Raw genomic sequence first — 26,384 nt, forward strand, 5'->3', positions numbered from 1 at the left:
TGGTAAAGAGAGATCTTTTATTATGAATCAAAACCATCACCGATAAGACAGAAAAAATGACTTGGGGAGCCAGTTAATTTCCCAAGCTCAGATGGGCCACTTTTTTCTGACTGCCTTACATGGAAATAAACTGTTTGTAAAAAGAAATAAAAATAGAAAAATAAAATAGCAGCTGGGTGGCTCAGTTGGCTGTGTGTAGGACTGGTGAGTGGGATACCAGGCACGATGAGCTCTTCACGCTACTCCCTAACTACGTAGCCACAATAGCGCCCAAATCTGGGTCTCTGGATAAAATACAGGGTTGTGACAGGAAGGCCATAAGAACATCTCTACCAAACCACCTGGAATCAGTGAAAGCTGATATGGCAAAAGGGGAACAACAACACTCTATAAGAAAAGATAAAATTGACCTTTAAAGTAATACGTAGACTTAAAGAATTTACCATACGAAGACATAAATCCAAAATTCACTTTTTTTTGTAATGTAACTGATAAAGACACCAGTCATTTATGAGACAACAGACTGGCTGAGGAGCTTAAGCTGACGAAAGTGAAGAAGGTGAAGTAGACCGAGAATCTTTAGGGCCTGTAGAAATAAACAGATGTTGCATATTATTATTAATAATGTAAAGACCGATCTTTTTTACCGTTTCAAATTTCTTTTACATTACTAGAAGGTAACATGTACTGTGAAAAGAGTGATATTCTTTTTCCTTTATTGTTTGAGATTAAATAATATTTCTTTAACAAATAAATCTAAAACTGTTAAAAGCCAAAACTATGAGAAAATTTCTACTATTCCTTTTTGTAATCCGAAGTCAAAAGTTTACGCACACTCAGATTAAACACCATTAAATGGTTTGTAAAAACCAAATAATGATGGTGATGATAATGGTGGCAGTATCATGTTACACAAATACTTAAAACAAGTTTATTTCAAAACTGTTATTTCTTATAGAAATTTTGGCAAGAAAATGAGCCCTCGTGTCAATGTGAAATATTTTTTGGCAAATCAAATTGCCCCACACTAAATAAATAAAAAAGTTTTTTTATTGAATGCAAGACACAAAACAAAAACATAAAACAAAAAGAGGATTAGCTTTTAGTATGGTGTATGAAAACTCAAGATTTCACTAGGAATTTAAATATAAAATTAAAAGTATTTTTGAGTTTAAATATACATTTGTTAGATCGATATTATTCAGTTGCCTGTACGATGCATCAGAAAAGTAGATACTTACTGCCGAAAGCAGAGTCGCCACTGTTGAGAGATTCTGTTCAAGAAAAGATTGGGTTAATTACAGTGTTCCCCCCCCCCCCCCCCCCCAACAGATTTTACTAAAAAGTTTTAAAAAACATTCAGATTCCAGATGGAGATTTGGACAGTAAAGATTTGATTTAAATAAAAAAAAAATAATGTTAATTAAAAAAAAATATGTTTTTCAAAAGGCAAACATGTAAAGATTTCTTTATTCAAGCAAGGTAATAAAAAAAAGTCAAATTTACGGAGGTGGCACAAATTTAATGTAGCTATTTTATTAATGATAAATATTATTATTAAATTTATTTTAAAGTATGTATTGATTTTTGGATTTAGAATAAAAACCTTGGTATTTTTACATAAATTTAGTCTCTTTAAGGATTATGTTAAAGCTGTTTTAATGAGGAAGTCATGGATTTAGACATGTAGTCTACACATTCTGCTGTCTTTAGTTTGATCCAGAAAAAGAAAATATGATTCAAGTTGTGACTGTATCACTTCAGTTCTTTTATATTTTCTAAATGAACTTAGAAAGCATAACTGATGCTGAGACATTAAAACTGTCAGTAGAATCAGAGCCGTCTACTCTAGAAACAACTGTACAACTAAATCATTTATATCAATGAAAATTCACTGTTAAGGCCCGTACACACCGGGACGAATATTCGCCAGGCGTTATTCGCCACGTTTTTTGTGTTCACACCCAGGCGATTTTCGCTGACGATGAGTGGAGTGAACATGCAATTTCATTCCCTGACATTAGATGGCGCTTAATGTAAAACAGAAATACTCCTGTACACAAGGTGGCGCTGCGCAACTTTACGCTTCTTAAAGTCGCTTTTCACTCAGAAGAAGAGAGCAAGTATTTACACGCTTGTCAGAATCAAACAAAGAAAACATGAATATTTCAAATACCAGTAGCTCCAACTGGTGCTTGGTTCGGGGATATTTTAGAATGTCCGTCATTATTTCTTCGCGGCTGTGTAGACGCTACTTGGCGTCTATCTTCTTCGCTGGTATGTGTGCTCAGCAAGGCAGTTTTGTGTTTGAGCGCCCCCAAGTTGTGTTTTACTGTAACTTCAGAGGCTCCAGACACGTGAGCAAAAGCGCCATTCTCATTGGTCGAGTAGATTTCGACGCGACGCGTCGAAAAAAAAAACGAACCCGAGGCGTTTTTTTTTTTTGACGCTTTAACGCTTGGCGTTTTTTCGCCTCGGTGTGCACACTCTCGTTGGTGCCCTTTGTTTAGTCACGAGGCGTTAAACGTCGGCGAAAATCGCCGGCGAAATTCGTCCCGGTGTGAACAGGCCTTTAAGTTATTGAAAGGACATAACCTACCATTGCTGCCCATGAGGGGTACCCTGATTTCTTCAGAGGAGTCGTTGCCTACAAATGAAGACAGAAATATTTCAGTCCATCTGCTGAAACACATTTGGATTGTAAATGTACCTCAGTAATAGAAAAAAACTTACTAGTTTGGGAAATGCCATTAGGAATTTCACCTAAGTACAAAGAAACAAAATTATATAAACGTATGTTTTTGTCAGCCTGTTTTTTTCCCCCCCCATTCATTTCAAGAACAACAACTTACTGTTCTCGGGAGGCATGGTCAAACCAACATGACCTGAAACGGAAAATAAAAATTAAAAACATTGGAAAATAATAACATTTTGTTCACCTTTGACCAATTTTACAAATTTAAAATAATTAATCTTTTTGGATCAAAACTGGTTTGAATAATATCAGACATACAATGTGACATATTTAAAATGTGGTAACTCACAGCTTTTCTTTGATAATTAAGAACATTGCAGGTAAATGTTTTCACAAAAACATAAAACTTTCTTTTTAACAGAGAAACATAATTCTAAAGCTAATAAGGTTTTTCCATTCACATCTAACCCTTCATGAACAGAGAAACTAAAATCTCAGCACAAAAGAGAAACACTTACTCATGGAAGATGTTGAAGAAGAAGGAGAAGGTTTTCCTTTGGCATCTTCTATAGAAAAACAAAGATCAAACATAAAACAGAAGCAGAATTTGCAAAGCTATAAGAGCAGTCTACACATGCTGCTGTCTTTAGTTTAGTCCAGAAAATAAAATATGATTCACGTTGTGACTCTATCCTTTCAGTTCTTTTTTATTTTCTAACTGAAGTTAGAAAGTATAAATGATGCTGAGACATTAAAACTGTTGGTAGAATCAGAGCCGTCTACTCTAGAAACAACTGTACACATATATATAATTAATATCAATGAAGATTTACTGTTAAGTTATTAAAAGGACATAACCTACCGGTGCTGTTCATGAGGGGTTCGTTGCTGTCTTGAGACTTGATGCCTACAAATGAAGACAGAAATATTTCAGTCCATCTGCTGTGACACATTTGGATTGTAAATGTACCTCAGTAAAGGAAAAAATATTTCAGATAGCAAATGTAAAACATTTGAAATGTGCAAACTCACAGCTTTTCTTTGATTATTAAGATCATTACCCATAAATATATTGCATATAAATGTTTCCATAAAAACATAAGACTGTTTCTTTTTAAACAGAGATGTCCGGTACGATGCATCAAACAAGTAGATACTTACTGCCGATAGCAGAGTCACCACTGCTGAGAGATTCTGTTCAAGAAAAGATTGGGTTGATTACAGATTTTTTTCAAAAACAGATTTACTTAAAATTATTTGGACAAGAAGATTTAATAAAATAGGAAAAAGATGTGTTAAAAAAGATTTAAAAAAAACAATAAACAGTAAAAAAAAGGCAAATATAAAGTAATTGTTGTGATTTTTTTTATTTAAGCAAGGTAATAAGTCAAATGTACAGAGGTAGGAGAAATTCAATGTAGCTATTTTATTAATGAAAAATTTTATTAGATTTGTTTTAAAGTTTCTATCCATGATTTGATTTAGAATAAAAACTTTGATATTTTCCTAAATAAATGTTAATCTAATGCTTTTATAATGTTTTGAGTTTCCTAATCTAGAATGAAAAGCACTGCAATAAATAAAATTGAAAATTATTTAGGATGAAGACATTGGTATTTTTTTACATTAATTTGGTCTCTCATTAAGGATAATGTTAAAGCTGTTTAAATGAGGGAGTCATGGATTTACACATTCAGTCTACACATTCTGCCGTCTTTAGTTTAACCCAGAAAAATAAAATATGATTTAAATGTGACTTCAGTTCTTTTATAGTTTCTAACTGATGTTAGGAAGCATGAATGATGCTGAGACATCAAAACTGTTGGTAGAATCAGAGCCATCTACTCTAGAAAACAACTGTATAAATATATCATTTATATCAATGAAAATTCACTGTCAAGTTATTAAAAGGACATAACCTACCATTGCTATTCTTCTTGAGGAGTTCAGTGTTTTCTGGAGAGCCTACAAATCAAGAAAAATATTTCAGTCCATCCGCTGTAAAACATTTGAGTGTAAATGTACCGCAGTCATAGAAAAAACAATACTAAAATATGTGAAATATTTGAAATGTGCAAACTCACAGCTTTTCTTTGATAATTAAGGTAATTCGCCATAAAAATAATGCAGGTAAATGTTTCCATGAAATCATACAAATGCTTTTTTAACAGAGAAATATTATTCCAAAGCTAATAAGGTTTTTCATTCACATCAAACCCTTCATGAACAGAGAAACTAAAATCTCAACAGAAAAGAGAGACACTTACTCATGGAAGATGTTGAAGAAGAAGGAGAAGGTTTTCCTTTGGCATCGTGTATAGAAAAACAAAGTTCAAACATAAAACAAAGAAATGCTGTTTTGATAAATGTACATCATGCTGCATCTTTAAACATTTAGATCTTCAATTCCACTTTGGGTGAAGCATTCAGTGCTTACTTTTCTTCTTCAGCATCACAATCACCACGGCAACAATCCCCACTGCAATCAAGACGACTACACCAGCAGCAGCACCAATAATAATTCCTGTTGCATCATTATCAGGATGTTGGTGATCTAAAATGAAAAAAATAATTGTTTTCTTTAATATTTCAAGTTTGTTTATTTTTAACAAGCTTCTAATGAAATTTTGATTTTAGCATTTAAGTAAAAAAGGTACAAAAATAAAATAAAAAGAATTAATTTACAAAACAGAGATTATCCCACAGTGTGTATCATTTATTTCTAAGACTTTCAGTTTAACGTAAATGATGTCTTCAGCTCATCTGCTGCGTAAGGCAGACATCTAATTTTAAACTGTATTAAATAGAATCAATCTTTATTTATAAAAAGCGCTTCTCACATTTTGTGCAGCTCAGAGTGCTTTACAATTAAAAACGATAGAACTGTTTAGGTTTAAGAAATAGCAAAAACTCAATCAAAAGCTTTTTTTTTTTACCCCAGGCCTGCTCAACATCCATGTTTGTAGCTTTATGGATGACTCTGCAAGAGTAAGATGCAGGATCTGTCTTCAAGATCTCCACATGGTCTCTTCTTTGGAAAGTGTCATCCTCATTTGGGCGAACCCCGGACGACACCAGCCCATCATCTGCTGAAAGAACACGGCTCTTTCCTTCTAGATCTCTCTTGATCTCCATAGTAATTTCCTTTGGAAGAAATCCTGTAGCAAAGCATGTCAGCACCATGTTTGATTTTTTCTTAGCTGGGGTTGCAAACATAAACACTTCAGGTGGTTCTGTAACAAGAAACAGAAAGTTTTGTTAGCAGGATTGATATTGGACAATGAGCAGAAGATTCAAATTTAACAAGACTTTCCTTTGATTTGTTAGCTTTGCTATCAATTAATTCTAAAATTACATGTGGAATATTTGTTTTTGGCAAGTATAAGGTATCAAAAGGTTAAAACATACTGGTTGTAGAGAGAACTTTTTCCTGCTCTGTTGAATATTTCAGGAAGGTCTTCATCCATTCCATGCACTCCTTCTCCAGGTAACCCTTGGTGTAGTCTTTCAGAGCTGTGACATCATCCCACTTCCTCTTGGTGGGGAATGCTGCATCTGCTGCAGCCACCCAAACTTGATGTTCATCATCAAAACGCAGGAAGTCATCTCCATCATAGTTGTACATGTCCATGCCACGCTCAAACTGGATGTTTCCATTATCATCCTCTTTGCCGACACAACCATGCATCCACTGAAGAACATGAGTGTCTGCAGGGAGAAATAAGACATAAAGATTCAACTAAACTTTAATTTTAGCTAATAAAACAAGCGATTACATTAATTTATAAAATATTGTATATTTCATATCATGATACATTAGACCTGCACCATTAATCGCAAATTTATCGTTATCACGATATCAAGCAGTGCAACACATGTTGCAAAAGTCGGAGAAAATTGCGGCAAATGGTTAGCTTAAATGTGCGAAAACAATCTTATGGCAGCTTGAAGTATTTAACGGATCAAATAAATTCATTTATACATTTGACCAATCAGTTGGACGCCATCACTTTGTTGACCAATCGGATGGAGCTTTTTTATGTTAGATGTTCACCTATGTAAACGCGGGTCATTTGGAGTATAATTTAAGTTATGTCTACTCTTACTTAATTTAAATTGTTGCAATGGAAATGATGTTTTTGGTTGTTCTGCTATTTGTTCATCCACCGCAAGTAATACTGTCATTGCAATATTGATCACTAATATCGCATATCACGAGTTTTCCTATTACATACCATGGAAAGGTATTATTTTATTGGACATTGTATTTGCTATAAATAACCTTCAAATCTCACCATTAGACGTTTGTCTCATTCGGTTGATCAGGATGTCAATGTTAACCTTGAACCACTGCTGCTTGCTCTGCCGGGACTGTGTGCCTTTTTCCCAGTATTCCGGCTGGAGTCGCTCCTTCATCCACTTCTGTTTGGGAATTTTCTTTTGCACAGAGCTGTCATAGTAGTCGATCATCCTGTTGTCCAGCAGACCCATGGCAGTGAATTCATGGATGCCTGGGAGCTTCACAGGATGGGAGAAGGCCGTGTAGATGTACGTCAGAGAGTGCTCCACTGCAAATAATAATAAAAAAAGCCATTTGATCTGCTGTGTTTGCTGGATGAAGATGAAGACTGGATACATTTGTGAAATCCTTTAAAAACAGAAGTAGCCCAGAAAGAAAAAGAACAACCAGTATTGGTCTTAAGGGCAGAGATTGTATTAATTTTTTGCATGAGCCTCAACAGGAATGGATATTTGAATAAAGGAACCACTAAGAGTATTTTTGCATTTTAGTTTTTCATTTTAGTCTGACTTTTTGTAGAGGGAGAAAGTCTATTTAGTGCTTTTAATCCTGTTGTACACATCAATTTAAACAATTTTTTTTTTCTAAAACTCTGCAATGTTATTGATACTTTTAGGAGACAGTTGCTTAAAACACTTAAACATTTAGCTGTGATTGGTCATTTTCAGGGTTTTAAGGACTCCAGAAAAAACAAAACTCAGACTTCTGAAGCTCAAATCAGGCAGACTACATGATTTTTTAGGCCACACAACAAAAACAGACATGAAAACTGCAGCTGATCTGCTGAACCGGTTTACCAAACAACGACAATCATCATGGAAGTGAAACCGCAGATCAAGTGACTATGAAGAAATGCGGAAATGTTAAAAAAAAAAACAACCTGTCCTATGAAGTGTTTTCCCCATACTTTTCTTCTTACCTAAAACATTCATCTTTACCCTGTAAACACTCAAATTTTTGGCTATGTTTAAAACAGTATTATTATTATTGTTATTATTATTATTATTATTAATAATCTTAATAAAATAGTTTAGATCATTTAATGTGAAACAAAACAAAAACTCAGTAAGAATCCAGAATATAAGTTGCTTTTAAAGGTATCCATATGAAGTTTTCTTAGTTACACCCAAAACTATACATTTATGTAAAACAAACTTTGTGAAAATGTACTATTATTACCATTATCATTCTATTTTTTACAAAGTGAAAAAGTCCAGATCCAAAATGCCAAACGCCTTTTTCTAACTGACAGTTACATTTTGTGTTTATTTATCGGGGAAGGGGAGCAAATCCCTTTGAAACAAGTCAAAATATAAAAATTAGAGAATAATCTGACAAAACAGCTTAATCTTTTGTCATAGTTTGCCGTTTTGAACATGTAAACTGTATATATAAACTTAAATTGTTTAAAAAAAAGTGGACCTTACCACTTCTTACGGATGTTAAGGTCCCCAACACGAAAAAAGCAGCGATGAAAAACATTTTAAGTTGTCCAGAATAGCCCGTTTTCAATGACCGCCTCTGATGAGGCTTTGCAGTGAAGAGCAAACAGCGTCAAATGACCTGCAGCTTCCTCATCTCACACAGTTTACAGGAAGATGCCTTCAGGTTTGCTCGTACGTCAGAGTGATCACCGTGTCACGCTCACATTTTCTAAAGAGGAACACCCCTGAACGCTTTAAGAAAACACTTCATAAGCAGAAAACAATGTTAAAACAAATCTGAAATTTATATAATCTAAAAATATGTTAAATAAAGTTTGCAAAGTGTTCCGTTTTAACTGAGTCATTTTTTTGCTGCTTTAATTACGAGAACAACTAGACTATAAAACAAACTTTCTGAAATGTGATTGATAAGGTAGAAAAAACATATCACATCAATAGTGTTCTGAAGTAGAGAAAAAAACAACAACATTAATGGTGTTTTGATGTAGATCGAGATGAAGTTCAAACTTTCGATGGATCATAAACGCACCACCCACACCTTTCCATCCAAATTCAGACGCAAACTTATAGTGAACTGCTGGCGCTCTGCAGAACATGTCCTGAAGTGTCTTTGAAAACAACTCAGTTTTTTTTTTAATTTAGGCTTCAAACTGCATAATAATAACAATAATAATAATAATAATAATAATAATAATAACTAAAATACCACTGGGAACACTTTTTGGAACCAGCCTTTAACATCTTACACATAAATAAACATACATCCATTAAGTTGATGTTGGTGGATAAGACACTTCACAAGAGCCTCAGCGTAACATTTAAGGCTCATCTTGTATTTTATCTACCGTACTTTTTAGAAAAGCTCAACAAGTTTGTTTTTTTAGTCTTGAAATGTTTGGCAGCTCCAATGCAGTGACTGAAAAACATTGAAAATGTTTCCTGGAGAAGCGGTTGAACCGGTTTTTTATTCACCACACCCTCACTAAACAAAAAGGAGACAATTGAAAAAGATTCATTTGTAGGTTCCCTTTTGATGCTACACATGGTGAACACAGGTATACTTTTTTTTCTACTGACCCCTTCAGGGGTCGTCATAGGAAATCCACTTCCTCCATCTAACAGTGTTTTCTGTATCCTCCTCACTCATGTCAATCATCCTCATGTCCTAATCTACATCCATCATTCTCCTCTAAACCTCTCCTGGTGGCTCATCAGCATCTGAACATCATCACTGTCCCTCTTCACGGTGTGTCCAAACCACCTCAATCTGTTTCCCTGCATTTATCTCCAAAACATTTAACTTTTTAACCGGTCCTCTGATGGATTCATTCCTGATCCCATCCATCCTGGTTTCTCCCTCAACATCCTCAACCTCCAGCTCTTCCTCCGGTCTCTATCTTAGATAAACAAACAACATGGCTGCTCTCACCACTTTTTTATTGACACACGTCACGCCTGAAACCTTCCTCTTCACCACTTTCCTACGTCTGTTGACTCCCAGAACAAAGTCCTCCACCTGCTTCACCTCCGCTCCCTGTAACCTCACTGTTCCGTCTCATCTACACACCTTCATTCCTCTCCTTTCCAGAACAAACCTCCACCTCTCCACAGGTTTCTTTTATACACTTTTCCATGCTTGCTTTGTACTTCACACTTATTTTCTATAAAGAGCCACAATGGCGGGGTACCATAGAGTCACAGGTTGTAGACCCTTGATCTCTACATTTTATTGTATTTGCTTAATTCCTTTGAAAAAAAATAAACCCAAAAGCTGCTGTTATCTGTCCATTTTTCACCTTTATTTTATTAGATTTCCTTTTAGTGCTTTGATAGATCACTCTGTCAGCTTTTACCTGTTATTAAGGGACAAGGATCCTCCACTGGAAGGCTGTCTGAATCATTTGTGTGTCTGATTGAACTTATTGCACCAGTTATATACATTGAGACCTTCACAGGTGTTTTAAATTATGTTATCATGATGCAATGAGTCTCCGTTATTGAGTTTCTTTACAATATTTATTTGTTAAAATAAACAACGTAAAAATAAAATGAAATTAAGAAATACCTTAAATATTTTAGTTTGCTGTAAAAAAAACAAATAATAAAAAAGTCACTTATAGACCTCAATTGCTGTTTTTTTATATGACAGTACAAAAACAGTCCTGCATTTTCCTGGCTGAGAGCAACAGCCAATCAAAAAACAAAGCAGGACGTCAGTGTTGCTAGGCAGATTACATTCGGACGCGTTCCACGGCGGGCAGAACCATCACTTGTTGGTACTTGCACAACTGGAGAGTGTGTGTTCAGTGTTTGAGCTCAGTGTTTGGTAACAAGCAAAAGCCAAGCAGGACGTTAGAGCATAAAGACACTCAAAGAGAACAGTTTTTCAAAACTTTTAGTTTTAAATGACTTTAGAACCTATAGGGCACATTGTTTTATAACATGTTTTGGTTTGTGTGTCGACCCATTCTGCACTGCTTACCACTGATGTCGTGTGTCCACAGTTCACCAAGTCACAAATTAATAATTTAGTGAAAAGATCTGATCTGGAATTTATTAGAAATTACACATTAAATTCAAATTAAAGAAGTAAAAAGCTTGAACAGAAATTACTTTGGGTACTATCGCAACCCTTTGAGCTCAATCGCTGTGAATTTATGTAATTTTTAATCTAAAAAAAAGACACATTTTGTTGGGGTTAATGTAGATTTTTCTTCCTGACATATTCAGGGTTTTCAGCTGAAGGCCTCAGATGCTGGACTTACAAGGAGTGTAAGTATGATCCCAAACACTCAAGGATTTCTTCCTTAATGGTATTTTTTTATACATTTTTCAGTTTTCGTGGTCTCTCAGATCCTCCTGGGTTTCTGTTTGACACAATTAGACCTCAGTAAAAGTTGAACATCAAAAGGACTCGGATACGGTTGAACACCACTGAGAAAATACAACGATGTGCTTCAGAACAAACACTTTAATAAATCATCACAACAAAATGTCATTTTATTCATCTGAACTCTAAATTCCTCGTTTTAAAAACAGAAAATAAGGGGTTTGTGTGAAAACAGAAGTGATGCACACAAAGTTTTTGTTCCTGAGAACCGTCAGCATATTTCATGTTTTGCACAATTTTAGGTTTTTCTGCTCAGCTTTTGGTCCAGTTGGCTTTTTTAAACTTTTGTACTCTTTACAGTGAGTCTGTTAAACTTGACGACCTGAAAAAGAGAATAATCTGAGGGCCAACATGAACCATCTGAAACGACAAAAACAAAACTAGAAAAAGAAAAATGTTTGGCTTCAGCCCCGACTGGTTTTGAGTTTTGTTCGTCATCGTTAAGCCATTTGAGGAATGTTCTGCTCAGGTTAGACTTAAAATAAGTCTGTGGAAGTCATCAAGTGACTTTTTTGTGCTTCTTTCTGTGATTTAATTCATTTTTTTTAAATGTTTTTGTCTATCAGTTTTCTCTATAATCATTTAGAGCAGTGATGTAAATGGAGCAGCTTTTGAACTTTGCACATCACTGTGACATATTTCTGACTTCATGTCAGACATTTTTGTTGAACCTACCATCTCATCGGGGAAGAGAAAATGAAAGATTCTAGAGTTTAACTCTTCTTTTTATGTTACTGTGTAGCTGTTCTCTTATTTATCTGTCCTCCCCCCCCCCATCACCCCTCCATCCCCTTTCCGTCCACCTCTTCCTCCCAAAGCGGAAACCGAATCCTCCTTTCTCCCGGCTGACAGCTTGGAGTCCTCCGGCGATGGAGGTCAGAGCGTCGTTTCTCTTCCACCCGTCTTCTCCTTCCTCCTCCTGATGATGCAAACTGTCCACAGAGTTATCTCCAGGGAAGAGAGCGGCGGGCGTGTCCACCAGGTTCCCTCTTTGTGCCCTCAGCAGGACCTCTTCCACCCAGGGTTTGTCACTCTCCCCCTCTTCAGAGCTGACTCCGCCCTCCATGGGCTCCAAAATGACTGACTGGGGGTCTTGAGGCCAACCTTCTAGAGGGTCTGAGTCTCCTGGATCCTCCAGACTCTCTTTGAGACGATGCAGGGCCGACTCCAGCTGAGGGCTGTCCACTGTGGGCAGCAGAGGGGTGGAGGAGACGGGGTTGGTGACCGCCGATGTCATGAAGGAGCAGAGAAGAGCGAGGGAGAGGAAGGTGAGCTGTAAGCCTCCAAGATGGGAAGAAAGCCTCATCTGGAAACACAAACGAGTAATGAGAAGCTCATTTTAATCAATGATTGACTTTTAAAGTAAGAAATATTGATCCTGTGACGTAACCTAGAAATAATAATAATATAAAAGTGTGGAAAGGGCAAGATACATGTAGGAAAAAATAACAAGTCCAATAAATTATATAAAAACACCAACTATTAAACAACCGTCACATTTTTTTTCTATCTACTGACAGCTTTTGTGTACCGATTTTAACCATTCATGCATGAATGTATCACCAATTTTATTTAAAATTATTCTTTAGGGTTATTTTGTTTTATTCAATGTGATGCTAAATTAAGTCCTGGATTGAACGGTCTGTTGCCCTTAAGCAACACACGGCGTGAAGATTTAAAAAAATGATAGTTCCAAAAAATGATAGTACGTGATAAATTTGGATTAAGACAAATAAAAACAAACAGTGCAGCTTATCAAGACATAATAACAGTTACACTCAGTTTCCAGCACAGTCCTTTGGGGCACGGTGGTGGAAACAACATGGTTTGTGTTCACTATATAAGCAGCTTTTGGAGCGATTTGAAGCTTCATAATTCAAATAGTATTTTAAGTTGCTTTACATGATACAGAAAAAAGGCTGCTGAGCTCACTAGCTTTATATTTAAAAAAAATAACTTGTAAGTTTTTATTGGAGCTACAATATACTTTTTTTTAAATGATGGACAAGCTGAAAGCAGATAATTCTAGGACAGAAGATGTAACTAGACTAAATAGTGGGAATCCTTGCAGAATCATTAGAAAAAGAGCACTTTCTCATGCCTTAAAGAAATCTAGAATAGAATACAGTAGAATAGAATTAAAATGGGGAACTTACCTTGTTATCAGATCTCTAAAAAGTAGCAGATAGATAATAAATAACACTAAACTGCACTTAAAAATTTAATTACAACATTAAGTATTGCCCAATGTCTAAAGTGTGTTAAGAAGTCACTGGACAGTATTTATTGTTTTTATTAATATTTTTAGTATATAGTGTTTAGTGTTATTTATTACTTTTTATTTATTATCTTATCTCATTTTATCCAAGTTATATAATATTATAGTAACTGATAAATTAGACAATTTTTTTGAAAATGGAAGGAAGGAGAACTCAGACTTCAACACAAATTTCAAGAAAAAAAAGGGGAAAAAAAGTAGATTCCAGTGAATCCCCAAAATCCCAGCAAGACGCAGAATTAGTTTATGTCTTACCTTCTGCTCAGTCAGAAGTCGTCTCTCCTTCCCAACATTTGCACGTTCTGGTTTTTATAAAAACTCCTGATGTTTTCCTTCTACCCCGCCATCGCCCATTGGTCCTGCGGCCGTCTGACGCACACAAAGATTTCCATCCGAGTCAATAACCTCCATTGTTTCACCTGAGAAACGTCAGGGCCCTTTGGGGGGGGGGCCCGCGTTGTTTTTACAGCCTTGCTGTTCATTAAGATGTTTGTGAGGGGAGACTCTCTGGGAGGGAGGCATAGTTCCTTTATTATTTAAAAATCAAAATAAAGATTGTATCACTGGGAAAACACACACGCTTGTCAAAGAATTCAGTAATCATCTCACTAAAATGAGAAACAAAGGATGCCACCTCCGGAACCAACATCCCATCAATTATGCTCCACAGAATGAGCAGCAACACATGAGGCCCTTTATTACAAATATTTGATTATTTCCTGTGTTTCGAATTAAGCACAAACAAACAAAATGCTTCGACTTGTTTGCACGAGGGGATTGTTATAGTTTGAGTCATTACAGGAAATTGAATTTAAAATAGATGAACGGATAAAGTCATAAAGAAATCTGAGTAATAAATGTTTTATTAAAACGAATAAAAAATTAGCAAAGGAGGAAAATGTCATAGTAGAATTTATTACTTAAAATAATTTGATACATGACAACAATATGCAGTCTATTCCTAGTAGGCTTGATATTTAAAACAAGCATCAATACATAACAGAATACAAAATATATATTTTCGTGTAAAGTTTCGCCTGATTTTTAAAATTTTCTATGAAAAAAAAAGTTTTGATAAAAAAAAGGTTCTTGACAAACATTATCTATGAGGATTTTTGCTGTTTTTGACATTGAACTCCCCTTTCCTCACTTAAATCTAAACAAAAGTGAATGCAGGAAATGTTTAATTTAGAGTTTTAAAGACTCACTCCAATGAAAATTGTGTTTTTAACATTTAGCATTTCTCTGCTTAAGGAGAACATATATTAAGAGAAATTCAGCTTAAAATTGTGTTTCTGAGTAATTCTTTATTTAAATTGTTGTGAATCAGCACACAAAAAGAGCGTCCTTGAGACGTAGAAGATTTGCTGGGCTGGCCAGAGACTCTCTGCTCCGAGCTCTTAGCAACAGGAAGGGGAAAGGGGGGCGGGGTTGCTCAGTGCCAACGGTCCCGCCAACAACTCGGATACAAATTCTAATTAGCTACTGCAGAAACGATGTCCTAGAAAATGAGACCGTTTTTTTAAATTTTGGCTAAAAATGGCAGAATCCTAATTAAAGGACCGCAGCAAATGTTGTCAAATAGTTCAAAACATGATCCTAGTGGGACGTTAATCATCGATTTTACAATTTTCTTCATCGCTGCTTTACGTTCAACAATAATGAAGTCTGAAAGCATCTGAGCTTTCACCCCCATCTACTTCCAACCCTACATTCTCAAAGTTTCCCTGGAGACTGAGAGAAGAACATCCTGGTGCACTCTGGGAACTGTAGTCCAGGGGGTCGGTGCTTCGCAGTGGTTGGTGCGCTGACTGATTGACAGCCGGACTCTGCGATCTGTCACTGACCGGAGCGGTGAGCAGGGACAGCTGCAGGTGGTCGATGGTACTGGCAGGGAAGGGCTGAGTTTGGTCGGACATGGCGCAGGCTGTCGGGGAGGAGCTGGTTGCTATGGCGACAGATGGAAAGACAGCGGCGGGAGATTGGGCCTGAGGATACTCCGAGTTGAGAGAACGTCTGAGTTTGGCCCGAGCGTTTTGAAACCACACCTGAGAGAAAAATTATTGGGAAACGATGCAAAGATGCAAACAACAAATAGATTGATGCTAAAAATTAAACATCTATAGATATATATATTACATAAAATTACTTGTATTTTAAAAATTAATAAACTAAACAAAGAAAAAGAACTTCTTCAAATTATAAAGCAAAATATGCAAAACCAAAGGTTGCATTTGCAAGTTAAAAATCAATAGAAAATCAGGACTTGACCGAGCACGATCAAGAATAAATTAACTAAAATGAAGTGTACATACATTTAGCTGATTCTTTTTATGAAAGCAAAGATTAAAAAAGACCTTGTGAGAGTCTGTTTTCATTTGATATCAAATCAAACATTTTATCGCATTATGGCACAAAGTTTTGTTGTTCCCAGTATAAGTGTGTTCATTTACCCTTTAAGCACACAAACAAACTCCTCCCACTGCACTTCTGCCACTTCTGTTGGATGTAAAGGTGTATATTTACCTGCAGGACTCTCTTTGGAAGACCCGTCTTGTGTGCCAGACAGGTCCAGTCTTTCCCATCAGGGTTGTGTTTCTGAGCAAAGTAGGACTCGAGCGCTCGGAGCTGCTCACGGCGGAAGCACGTCCGGATCCGTTTGCTGCGTCGGCGGCTCCTTCCTCCTCCGGCCTTGTCATCCAGCCGTGGTTCTGGACTGCTGACAGAGTCTTCCCCTTCACCCGAGACATGGTTCTGGCCTGGTTCTGACAGTGTCACATGGAAGAAGGAGGCCTCTCACACTCATTTAGTTTGTCTCTTATTAGTTTGCACAGTACTCTAAAATGCTCCTGGTTGGAAAATGAACGCAGTGCAATGTTTTGACAAATGATTTTCAAGTTGAATAAAACTTCCAGTTAAATTGATCAGTACAAGAACACGCACATCCAAATAATTGTTATATTTAACTTAAAACCTACTTTAGATGCCATTTAGAATTAAATAAAACAATGAAACTCAAAAAAGTGAACTATATTTAATCACATTATAAATGTAACTGTTTTATATGCTCACAATATTTTATCAAAGTTATAATAAAGGTTTTTTATCTTAGTTTTAAATTACTTATACATGTTTTTGTATATCAGATTTGTGTATTTTTGTAGAAACTTGACTGGAATGCCTTTTTAAAAAAAATATGTAATGGATTATGCTATTTCTGTATTAAACAAAGAAAGTCAAAATTAAAAGAGACTTTTCACTTTTAAAATAAAATTAAAATAAAGACTGTTTTAGGGTGGCTTTTGATACATCTTCTATCTTTTAACTGAGCGTTGGTATTATTATTATTTTCTTTTCTTTATATTTCTGTGTGATGGCCTCCTAAAAATACAAGTGTGCCCGATAGGATGGGACGATTTTTAATACATTTTATCCATGTATTATTATTCTTAAGGGAGGGATTGGGAAACAATTTAAATTGAGGGCCACAAGGGTTCTAAAATTCCAGCAGCAGATGTGCAGAGTTTTTTAGTAACTCAACCAATGTTGTTTCCCTTTCGGCTTTCCCCATCAGGGGTCGCCACAGCGAACGAGTCGCATGGTAAACTTGGCAATGTTTTACGCTGGATGCCCTTCCTGACGCAACCCTCTCAAAGCAACCGGGCTTGGGACCGGCACAGAGGTAGAGAGGGGAACAGGGAGCAGCCCGGAGTCGAACCCTGGTTTCACGGACGGAAGGCGCCGCAAACCAGCACGAGCTAAACCGGCTCCCTTTTAGTAACTCAACCAATAAGAGAAAGAAATAACATGGAATCTGGACTAAAACATGTTTTAATCTTGATTGAAAACTTTAAAACAGAACACAACTGCGGCTTTTGTTAATATTTTAGTGTCCATTCCACCAATTTTAGTGAAAAATGCAAACTTAGAGACATGGTGCGTTCATTTGGTGTTTGACTGATCGTAAAAATGACTCTCTGACTTGGAAAACACACCTGAAAAACAACCATCTATGGGGAGACAGCAGAACTACAGGGAAATTAAACATTATTGAGGATTATCAATATAATTTATTCCAGTTTGGCGGCCCAGATTAAATAGTTTAGCGAGCAATCGTTTGCCCACCCCTGCCTTAAATCCTGCCAGTCTTCCAACCCCCCCATGAGCTGTCATGAATCAGAACCCTGTCTCCCCCTACAGCCATCAGCGGGAACTATCTCCCGAGTACTGACGCTTCCTGGTTCTCCAGACTCCACTTCCCATCAGCCCCTGCTGCCCCACAGCTGCTTCCCATCAGTAATCACTCCCAGCAGTGTTTAGACAGAGCACTGAGCTCTTGTCTGTGTCTCTGGCCTTCAATTCTGAGTATTCGTCCACTTCCTGCCTCTGCATGATCCTCCACTCTCGCCCTCTGACCCCCGTCTGCCAGCCGCCCTCCTCAATAAAGTACTGCACAGGGATTCGTGACACCAGCAGACAGGAATTAGTCAATCTAAACCCTGTGACTCATAAATCAAAATATGTTTTCTTCATACATTAATTTAGGTTATTAGTAAAGAGAAGAAGATTTATGTTTAATATGAAGGTAATTGAACCTGTTAACCTGACAAAAAAGTGAGATATAAAGGCTCCACATATTTTAAACCTGACTCCTTATGGCTAATGCGTCTGGGTCATTTTTCTGTTTATCAAAAAAATCCAAAGAAAATGTCATTTAAAGCAGTTCAGTCTGAACTTCACAGCTTTTTTAAATGCTTATTTAATCTTTATTTACCTTTTTTTACTATAAGTTTGGTTTTAGTATAAGAATCTGGTAAATAGGTTAGCATGACATAAATATTTAAATATACTGCTTCTAAAGTTAAAAGTCCAATGGTACAAAATGTTTGGAGCCAACTGGTATGTTTGTGACATTTAAAGTGTGTGTGTAGACAGGCTCCGCCCCTTTTACGTTTAGTTTAAACCGACACTTCACAGTAATGATTATAAATCCCTCTCTCTTCTTTTCCGTCCTGCCCATCAAAAAAACGTACACAAAAATAATAAATATGAATAAAGCTTAGTCTAAATTACAAAAGGGGTTTATTCAAATATACTCCTTGTGTGTCAGAAGATTCATAAACCCATGTTGTAACAGGAAAATATGTCTGTTCGTTCAGTTGTTGAACGGAACAAAATGGTGCAGCAAACATATGTTCCAGTCTCAGCTTTTCATCTATTCATTCTTACCTTCTGATAGACTCAGTCTCATGGAGGGGTCATGATGAGACACGCTGCCCCCATCCTCCTGATAATGAGACTCACAGTACAGGTTTGCCCCTTGCATGCAGTACAGGTTCCCTGGCAACAATTTAACATCACATTCCTGCAAAACACATGACAAAATGTTCATTCATTCATTTTTTTTTTGGGGGGGGGGGGTATTTTGCAGTAAAAAGGCAAAACTGAAGGTTTGGGCAAACCTGGCAGGAGAAACATTGAGGGTGAAAGGTCAGATCGCCAGACCTCATGACCAAAGCCGAGGGTGGGATTGGCTGGAAGCAGCGAGCACACCGACCCCCCCCAAAAATCCTGATAAACAGCGGGGGTAACAGAAATGTCACCAACAGGTTTGGTGAATGTAAGGGTGGGTTTGGACGTCTGTTTAGCACCTGCAGTAATCCTGCTGGCAGTAGATGTTCCCGTCTCTCCAGTAGAGGGAGGCGTGTGTTTGCAGCTCGCAGTGACACAGGCTGCAGCGCAGGCAGGCGCCGTGCCACACCCTCCCTGCAGCCAATAGGAAGAAGCGATCGCATACCAGCTCACCACAACCGGCGCACACCATCGGGTCCCGGATGGACACGGCTAACGGGGCCTGAAACGCAGTCGGTGTCATTAAAGCACACAAAAGGAAACTAAAGGTCTTTTAATAAAGATTATATAATCATGTATCAAAACATATTATCTTAAACAACAGTCATGTAGGACAGAATTTGTACACACGTAGATTGAAAATGTATTAAATTTACAATAAATTGTCTAATTCTAACCAACACGGTCCAATGATCTTTTGGTAAATATTTCTTTAAATATTGTAATAATCTTGTGAAACAAAAGTTGATTAATTTTAGACGAACTTAAAACAGAATGATTTGTACAGCAAGGTTAGATTTCTGTGAAGTTTGGTGCAAACGTATTGACCATCTGTAAACACTGTTTCTCACTATTAAGAGATTTGTGTGTCTTTAAAAATATTTTTAGAAAAGTATAGTTTTGTATCTAAATTTCTCTTTCTATAACATTTGGTCTAAACATATTTGAAAAACCAACTTCCTAACCCTGGAAAACCCTCAAAGTTGACCACTTTTTACTTAATTCTTTCAAATTGTATTTATTTTTATTCCATTTTGTATTTTTTTTTCTGGCAGCCAAAATGATAAAAAAAAATAATACAAATTGTCAAATTAACTTTAAAAGTCCAGAAAAAAGTTTTTCCTGGGTTCTCCAGGGTTAACATAAACATATAAAAAACCTCCCACTTCTAAATAATTAAATATTATTAATCTAGTGAGTTTTCATGGGGAGACATGTTTCCTGCTAATTTCAGCATAAATAAATAAGGCTTTAAATATATTTTCTCGCTTATGTTTGTGTGTTTTTATGTTGTAAACTGTTTAAAAGTTTGAAAATCGGAAGATTTCTACATGTTTTAGTGCGTTAAAGCTTTAATCATTACGTGTTGTCCGGCAGCGTTTTCCTCCTCCTCCTCCGCTGCTCCGTCTCCCAGCTCCTCCACCTCCTCGCTGAGGCTGCAGTTCAGCAGCTCCTCCAGGGCTCCATCGTCTGGAGACATCATTGTCCTGAAAAGCCGGAGACATAATTACCCGTCATCTCCACAGCCACGAGTGTCTCAGCGGAATTCAAATTAACATCTTTAATCTTTCTATAATTAAACAAGTTGTTTTTAAAGGCAAAATGTGCGCGTTTGTCCCTTTATTATTGAGAATGGCAAAAGGTTAAATTCATCCAATCTCAATTGTTTTGTTTATTCTAGTCGTGTCATTTAGAATGTATGAATTTTTCATCCATAACAAAACTTTATGAAGGAAAATAAACTCGTCATGACTGAACACTGCTTCAACCGATTTATATTTTTCAAGAGAAAACCTGCAAAACATCAGCTTTTCAGAATATCTTTACCTAAATTTTATACAAATTTATCTTGACATTAATAAAAAATGTGTAAAAGTGTCTATTTGTTGTAAAGGATTTTGATTTAATATCATTTTTTCTTTTTCAAAAGTCATAAAGCACAAATGATGATTGATGATCTGGTACTTTCTTCTAAATTACCTTTCATTAATCTGTTTAAAAAAGTGATCCCAGTACTGAAGGGATTGGGGATATATTATTTATTAACTAGCAAAATACAAGAAAATCTCAACTTTTAAACCTATTTTTAAATAAATAATAACATAGAATAAACACTAAAACCAATTTTATCACTTTAACACAGGAAGACTTGTGCAGGTGGAGAGATCTTACCGATCTTGCTGTTGGACCTTTCCACTGAGCGTGCTCAGTACGGACCAGCGCTGTGCTGTTTCTTTTTCTTTCTCCTATAGATAAATAAAACAGAAAAAAACAGAAAAACTGGTCGTCTTCTTTCACCGTCTAAACTCTGCAGCCTTTTGGGGGTTTTTTGGGGATCACTTTCCTTGAAGTGAAAACCACTTCATCCTCATCCAACCCCCTTCACTGCCTCTGATCTAAAAGGCCGTCCCAGGTGACACACCTGTAAACAAGAGGCCTAGGCGGCCTGGTGAGCAGGTGGGATCCCTGCGATTGGCTGTGTGTTGAACAGGTGGGAGGCTGAGGTGTAAGCTGCACCCAGGAGCCCAATTAAAAAAAAACAGAAGGTGTTTAAAAATACTTTGGGGATCAGAGGATCAAAAGACACTTTCAAAGGCAGAAAGCTATTTTCCTGACTTTCCACTGCAAGATCTAAATGACCAGAATTAAAGGTGTGACTCAATGACACATCAGGTGTGCAGGAAGGAAAAACATGTCAATTTAGAGCATGATTCATTCAAAAAGTGAGCAAAAAAAGCATAAATTTTACAATTCAGAAGACTGAAAATGTACATTTTAAGATATTAGAAAGTGGATGAAAGAGTACTAAAACTCCAAAATGCAAGTTTATACCTTTGCAGATACATAATGCTTTGAAGTTAGGAGAATCCACACCTCCCATCACAGTTAGAAGACCAGCATTTACATTGTTCTTCCTATGTATCTCATCTTTGTAATGCATTTTATAAAACCAGAAAACAATATTTTATCAGATGAATAATGCTCTTGCCAAAGTTGAAGCCAATTGTTCTGTCAAAAATGTCAAATTAGCTCAACGTGTGTTTTGAAGAAAGGCATATATTTTTTTTTTAAAACGCTGTTTGACCCCACATGGAGTTTGACGTAATGTGCTTGAAGTTCTGATGCTTTGTGTGCAAAGAAGAGGAAACATCACAGCCAGAAAAAGAGGAAGTGTCTGGAAAGTAGCTACTGATGATTCAAAGTATAACTACTTTTATGTTGGAACTGTATTTTTAAACCTTTTTGTGCTGATAACGATTGATCATGCGATCCTTAGACTAACCACTCCCATGTAAGTAGGGCATCCTAAACTAAATAAAGATTCTTTAAAATCGTACTGGGCCTGCTGACTTTTTGTCTATATGGTCTTGTGTTTTCAGAAATAACCTTGACAGTGTTTTTTTTTTTAAATTAGCACCAAAGCATCCAGGTCTAGGTCATGCTGGACAGACCGGGTCTCTCGGCCGGCCTGGAAACGCCCCTCAGAGGTTCTGGAGGAAGTGGCCAGGAAGAGGGAAATCTGGGCATCTTTGCTTAGACTGCTGCCTCAGCAACGCGGTCCCAGATGAGCAGAAGAAGAAGGATGAAAAGATGGATGGCACCAAAAAAAGAAAAAAAAAAAAAACCTAAAATCACTTTAATTTGGTTCCAGATTTGATGTTTTGATTTTTTTTCTGCCAAGCTTCTGGGGGGAAAATTGAGTTTAAAGAAAAAGACCGTCAAGAATCTTTTTTTTTCTCCAGAACTCTGTTCAAGATCTTTTATAACTTTAATTCATTCATCACACTGTCATGGTGTTGAGCTGTGCAGTTATTGTTTTAAAAGTGTAAAAAATTACTCTGACATTAGCTTTCAGTCATTGGAAACACCAATTTATTTTGAAATGTTATTTTGTCTTATTGCCAGCAAAGAAAATAAAGTTGTGAATTTCCTCTAAAAATATTACAAACCTTAACCAGTTAAGTGTAAGATTTAAAATTTGAGTCTAACAGAATGATCATAAATGAAAGTAGCTCATTTTATTTTTAAAGCTTAAACTTGATTACCTGATATTTTCATGTTAGAAAGATTTTATAAGTATTTTGTTTTTATGTTGAGTTTTGTCCTTTTAATGTTCTTCTTCTGCTTTAGTTCTGACAAGGACTCTTTTCTTATAAATTGCATCTTTAAATAATAAAATAAAATTCATTTCTTAGTTTAAAGGATTTTTCATTGTGTAGTTGATATTCAACCAGGATGAACTCTTTACTTTTTACTTTAAATTGTTTTATTTTTTAAAGGCCCCATACATAGAAAGAGACATAAAACACTGATAACTGGTAACTGAAACAGCACAAAGCAACACGGAGAGAAAAAACCTCGGTGAGGAAACTCCAGCAGGTGCAAAGTTAGACCTGACCTCCTGGTTGTTGGAGCACCACAGTGTGGTACCTCATAGTACTGAAGGGGGGCGCTGCTGAGCTGAAGCAGAATGAATTTAAAGTTTGTCACATCCAAGTCTGACATTTAGTTTGACTAACAGAGATAAAAAAAAGAAAATTCCTGAAAGAAAAGTTCAAGCAAAAGATTTTTTTTAGATGACGTACATCAGAGCTGCCCAAGTGAAAAATAAGAGGAACTCTACATTTAGCAAAAGAGAATTAATCTGCACAAAATATACTATAACTGACTTTATACAAATGGAAAAGACCCAGAAAACTCTCCTCATGTAGAAGCACAGCTCTGTGTGCATCTGGACACACTGCTGTCTAAGCGTGTGTTTAGCAGTTCATCATTTTCCTCGGCTTCACTTTTTGGGAGGAGGTCTGAAGTCGGCCGGTCTCATCTTCATCTCAGTGAACTGGATGGAGTGGTCCTTTCCTTTCCACGAGGTCCAGATGATGCCCTGACAGAGACACAGACTCACGCTTACATCATGACGTGGAGGCGGCTCAATGTGACGATCATTTGATAAAGTACGGTGGCCCTGAAGTCCAAATCAAATCAAAACAACAATTTACTCAGCGCAAAAACATTTTAAAGATCGTGACAATTGAAAAGGAAAAAAATAAAAACAATAACAGATATTAAAAATTCAATTTCAGAAATCAATACTCAAAAAAATCAAAACATAATTCCAGAAAAACGAACGGTATAAAAATAAAACACTCATTTTGGAAAATTCATTTTTAAAATAAAACCAGAAAAGCTAGGTATTATGGGACATCACTGTGTGGGTGACGACGTTTGTTCAACCCAATGGTATTGGGCATGGCGGCATCTTCTGACAGAAGATATTTCTTTGATCTTCTGGCCACACCCACTGCAAAACATCTGTGATTGTTCAATCAAAACTTCCTCTGCTTTCCCTCTTCTTCAAACAAAACTGCAATAGAAAAACTTTTTTTCTAAATAAATGTGTCTCATAAAGCAACGCGCTTCGTGGTTGGAAGTGGCTGCCTTGGGCGCTGCACAGAGGGCGCCACCAGAGGTCGCACAGCATCCCACAAGTCTATGTAAAATCACCAACCACCATTTCCAAAAAATGGCCTTATTTGTAGCCCCTCCCACATGCTTCCTAGAATTTCGATAAAGTTTGGCAGCACATGCGTGTGATGGAACGCCGACTACCCTGAGCTGCTGCTTTGCATCCTAAATGTACATCTGTGACTTTTTCTGCAAGTTTGGCTGCAAAACTCAAAGCTTCAATTCTCCTCCTAACTACAACATCCATGAATAACAAGTGCAAGGATTGGTAGACTGGGGACTCTACATGTGCAGCACAGATATATTCAAGCTATATGATCCACTCCCTTTGGTTTGAATGCCTTAATGTACTCTGATTGGGTTTGATCCGACTCCTTTTTTGTGACACTCGTAAATATTCTACTTTGATGTGTTTTTTACACTTGTGTGATATTATAACCCCATGACTGATGTAAATAACAAACCACTTTGGTTCCTAAATTTACCTTCATTTAGCATCTATGTAAAACCATAAGTGATTTTCTTTCATGGAAACAAATTCAGGCATCCAGAGGCTTAGAGGTTCATGCAGATGTGGTTTCTGCTCCGACTGGCTCACCTGGTGCTTGACGTCGATGCCGTAGAGGCCGTTCAGGTTGGCTTCGTGGCAGTTCATGTACCACCAGCCTCCTCGATAGGACATGGCACAGCTGGTGATGGAGGGTGCCGGGTTGCGGTCTTTGGTGGAGAAGACTTGATTGTTGTGGTAACTCAGAGAGTCGCCTGAAGCCCACAAAGCTTGTTAGTTTGGATTTAGGCGAGTTTCCATGGAAGCTCTTAAAAGTGCGGTTTCACCTGCAGTGCCGCTGTATCCCCCTACTTTGAGTCTGTAGTACTTCTTGGCCACCTCGAACGTGGAGTACTTCGCAAACACGGACTCGCCTCCATCTCTCAGGTCAACCCGCAGAATCATCTTGGCCATCGTTGACAGGTTGTGGAGTTTTTCAAGACCTGAAAACAATAAAAGAGTAAGTGTGTCTAGGCGTCTCTGCAAGATTTAAGCAGTTTTTATGCTTTTTGCTTTCATTTAAATTATTCAAGAACTCCTTTAGGAATATTGTAATCACAAAGGAAATGTCCTTTGTTAACTGCAAGCAAACACTTTTTCTTCCAGCACTCTGTAATTCAGTTTGATCTGTCAGATTTCACAAAGTTTCTGTTTTTGACTGATCCACTCAAGATGAAATTTCAGAAAGAAAAGAAAGAAATTTTGCTTCTCGTATGAAGTGCAAAGCACTTAATGCAAGAAATAAAGAATCACTCAATCACATCAATGCAAAAACCTATTAAGGATCACAACAATTGAAAAAGTAAAACAAATAATAAAAAAACAACATTACAATTTAAAAATCAAAATAAAATTCCAAAAAACCAAAAAGTATGTAAAAAAGATTTTTTAAACAGATCGCTTTTTAATCGAAGCTTAATTCAATTAAATGTTTAAAAAAATTAAACAAAATATATATTTTTTAAAAGTAGGTATTTTGGGAAATTAATGATTGAATGAATTTGAGTTTAGAATCAGAAATGTGGCGATGGAGGAATTACCAAATTTATCTGTCAGTAGATATTTTCAAAGTAAAATAACTTTAAACATGATCTTCCAATCAGTGTTGTTCCATAATACTTACTTTTTCTCTGTTTATTAATTTATTTCTTTTTAATGTGTAAATTTCCTTTCTGAAAATTCTTCCTTTTTCTTTTTGGAATTATGTTTTGATTTCCAAGACATAATCTTATTTTTTACCACTTGTTTTGTCTTTTTAATTGTTCTTGTGATCTTTAATATGTTTTTGCATTCAGTGATTATTGATGTGATTTGCACTTCCGGGCCACCGTACATTACATTTATTGACTATTTAAACTGAAAACAAAAAAAAATAAAGAATGACCAAAAAAAAAGTTTTTTAATTACAAAA

General features: G+C 36.5%; 4 protein-coding genes across 7 annotated transcripts in view; all 4 read right to left on the reverse strand.

The window, feature by feature from the left end:
- On the reverse strand, nucleotides 1–8,569 carry LOC101154961 (H-2 class I histocompatibility antigen, L-D alpha chain). Of its 3 annotated transcripts, XM_004073906.4 has the most exons (15): nucleotides 8,423–8,569; nucleotides 6,991–7,263; nucleotides 6,104–6,403; nucleotides 5,632–5,928; nucleotides 5,133–5,249; nucleotides 4,963–4,998; nucleotides 4,619–4,660; nucleotides 3,857–3,889; nucleotides 3,558–3,602; nucleotides 3,214–3,261; nucleotides 2,853–2,885; nucleotides 2,734–2,763; nucleotides 2,600–2,647; nucleotides 1,242–1,274; nucleotides 1–586 (listed from the first exon to the last, which is right to left on the reverse strand). In XM_004073906.4, exons 1-15 carry the CDS (start codon nucleotides 8,475–8,477, stop codon nucleotides 537–539), a joined length of 1,440 nt encoding a protein of 479 aa, XP_004073954.1. In that variant the 5' UTR covers nucleotides 8,478–8,569; the 3' UTR covers nucleotides 1–536. The 3 variants fall into 3 exon arrangements, with proteins under 3 accessions (XP_004073954.1, XP_023816097.1, XP_023816098.1); XM_023960329.1 differs by lacking the exons at nucleotides 3,558–3,602; nucleotides 3,857–3,889; nucleotides 4,619–4,660; nucleotides 4,963–4,998; XM_023960330.1 differs by lacking the exons at nucleotides 3,214–3,261; nucleotides 3,558–3,602; nucleotides 3,857–3,889; nucleotides 4,619–4,660.
- Nucleotides 8,570–11,393: 2,824 nt separating this feature from the next.
- LOC110015851 lies at nucleotides 11,394–12,812 on the reverse strand. The gene has a single exon (XM_023960331.1). It carries the CDS (start codon nucleotides 12,634–12,636, stop codon nucleotides 12,085–12,087), a length of 552 nt encoding a protein of 183 aa, XP_023816099.1. The 5' UTR covers nucleotides 12,637–12,812; the 3' UTR covers nucleotides 11,394–12,084.
- Nucleotides 12,813–14,170: 1,358 nt separating this feature from the next.
- On the reverse strand, nucleotides 14,171–19,456 carry LOC101155206 (LIM/homeobox protein Lhx2-like). The gene is made up of 5 exons (XM_020706967.2): nucleotides 19,260–19,456; nucleotides 19,071–19,179; nucleotides 18,838–18,973; nucleotides 16,135–16,373; nucleotides 14,171–15,656 (listed from the first exon to the last, which is right to left on the reverse strand). The coding sequence occupies exons 1-5, from the start codon at nucleotides 19,430–19,432 to the stop codon at nucleotides 15,261–15,263; spliced, it is 1,053 nt and encodes a 350-aa protein (XP_020562626.1). The 5' UTR covers nucleotides 19,433–19,456; the 3' UTR covers nucleotides 14,171–15,260.
- A 3,753-nt stretch (nucleotides 19,457–23,209) lies between these two features.
- Nucleotides 23,210–26,384, reverse strand: part of LOC101155444 (tenascin) — a 36,412-nt gene continuing 33,237 nt past the window's right edge. For both annotated transcript variants that reach the window (XM_020706936.2, XM_011480918.3), the window contains 3 exons: nucleotides 25,261–25,416; nucleotides 25,025–25,188; nucleotides 23,210–23,845 (listed from right to left, as the gene is read on the reverse strand). In XM_020706936.2, coding sequence (XP_020562595.1) covers nucleotides 23,747–23,845; nucleotides 25,025–25,188; nucleotides 25,261–25,416 — 419 coding nt within the window. In that variant the 3' untranslated portion in view covers nucleotides 23,210–23,746. The remainder of the gene's footprint in view (nucleotides 23,846–25,024; nucleotides 25,189–25,260; nucleotides 25,417–26,384) is intronic.

The sequence above is a fragment of the Oryzias latipes genome, chromosome 11, assembly GCF_002234675.1.
Source record: "Oryzias latipes chromosome 11, ASM223467v1".
Classification (NCBI taxonomy): Eukaryota; Metazoa; Chordata; class Actinopteri; order Beloniformes; family Adrianichthyidae; genus Oryzias; species Oryzias latipes.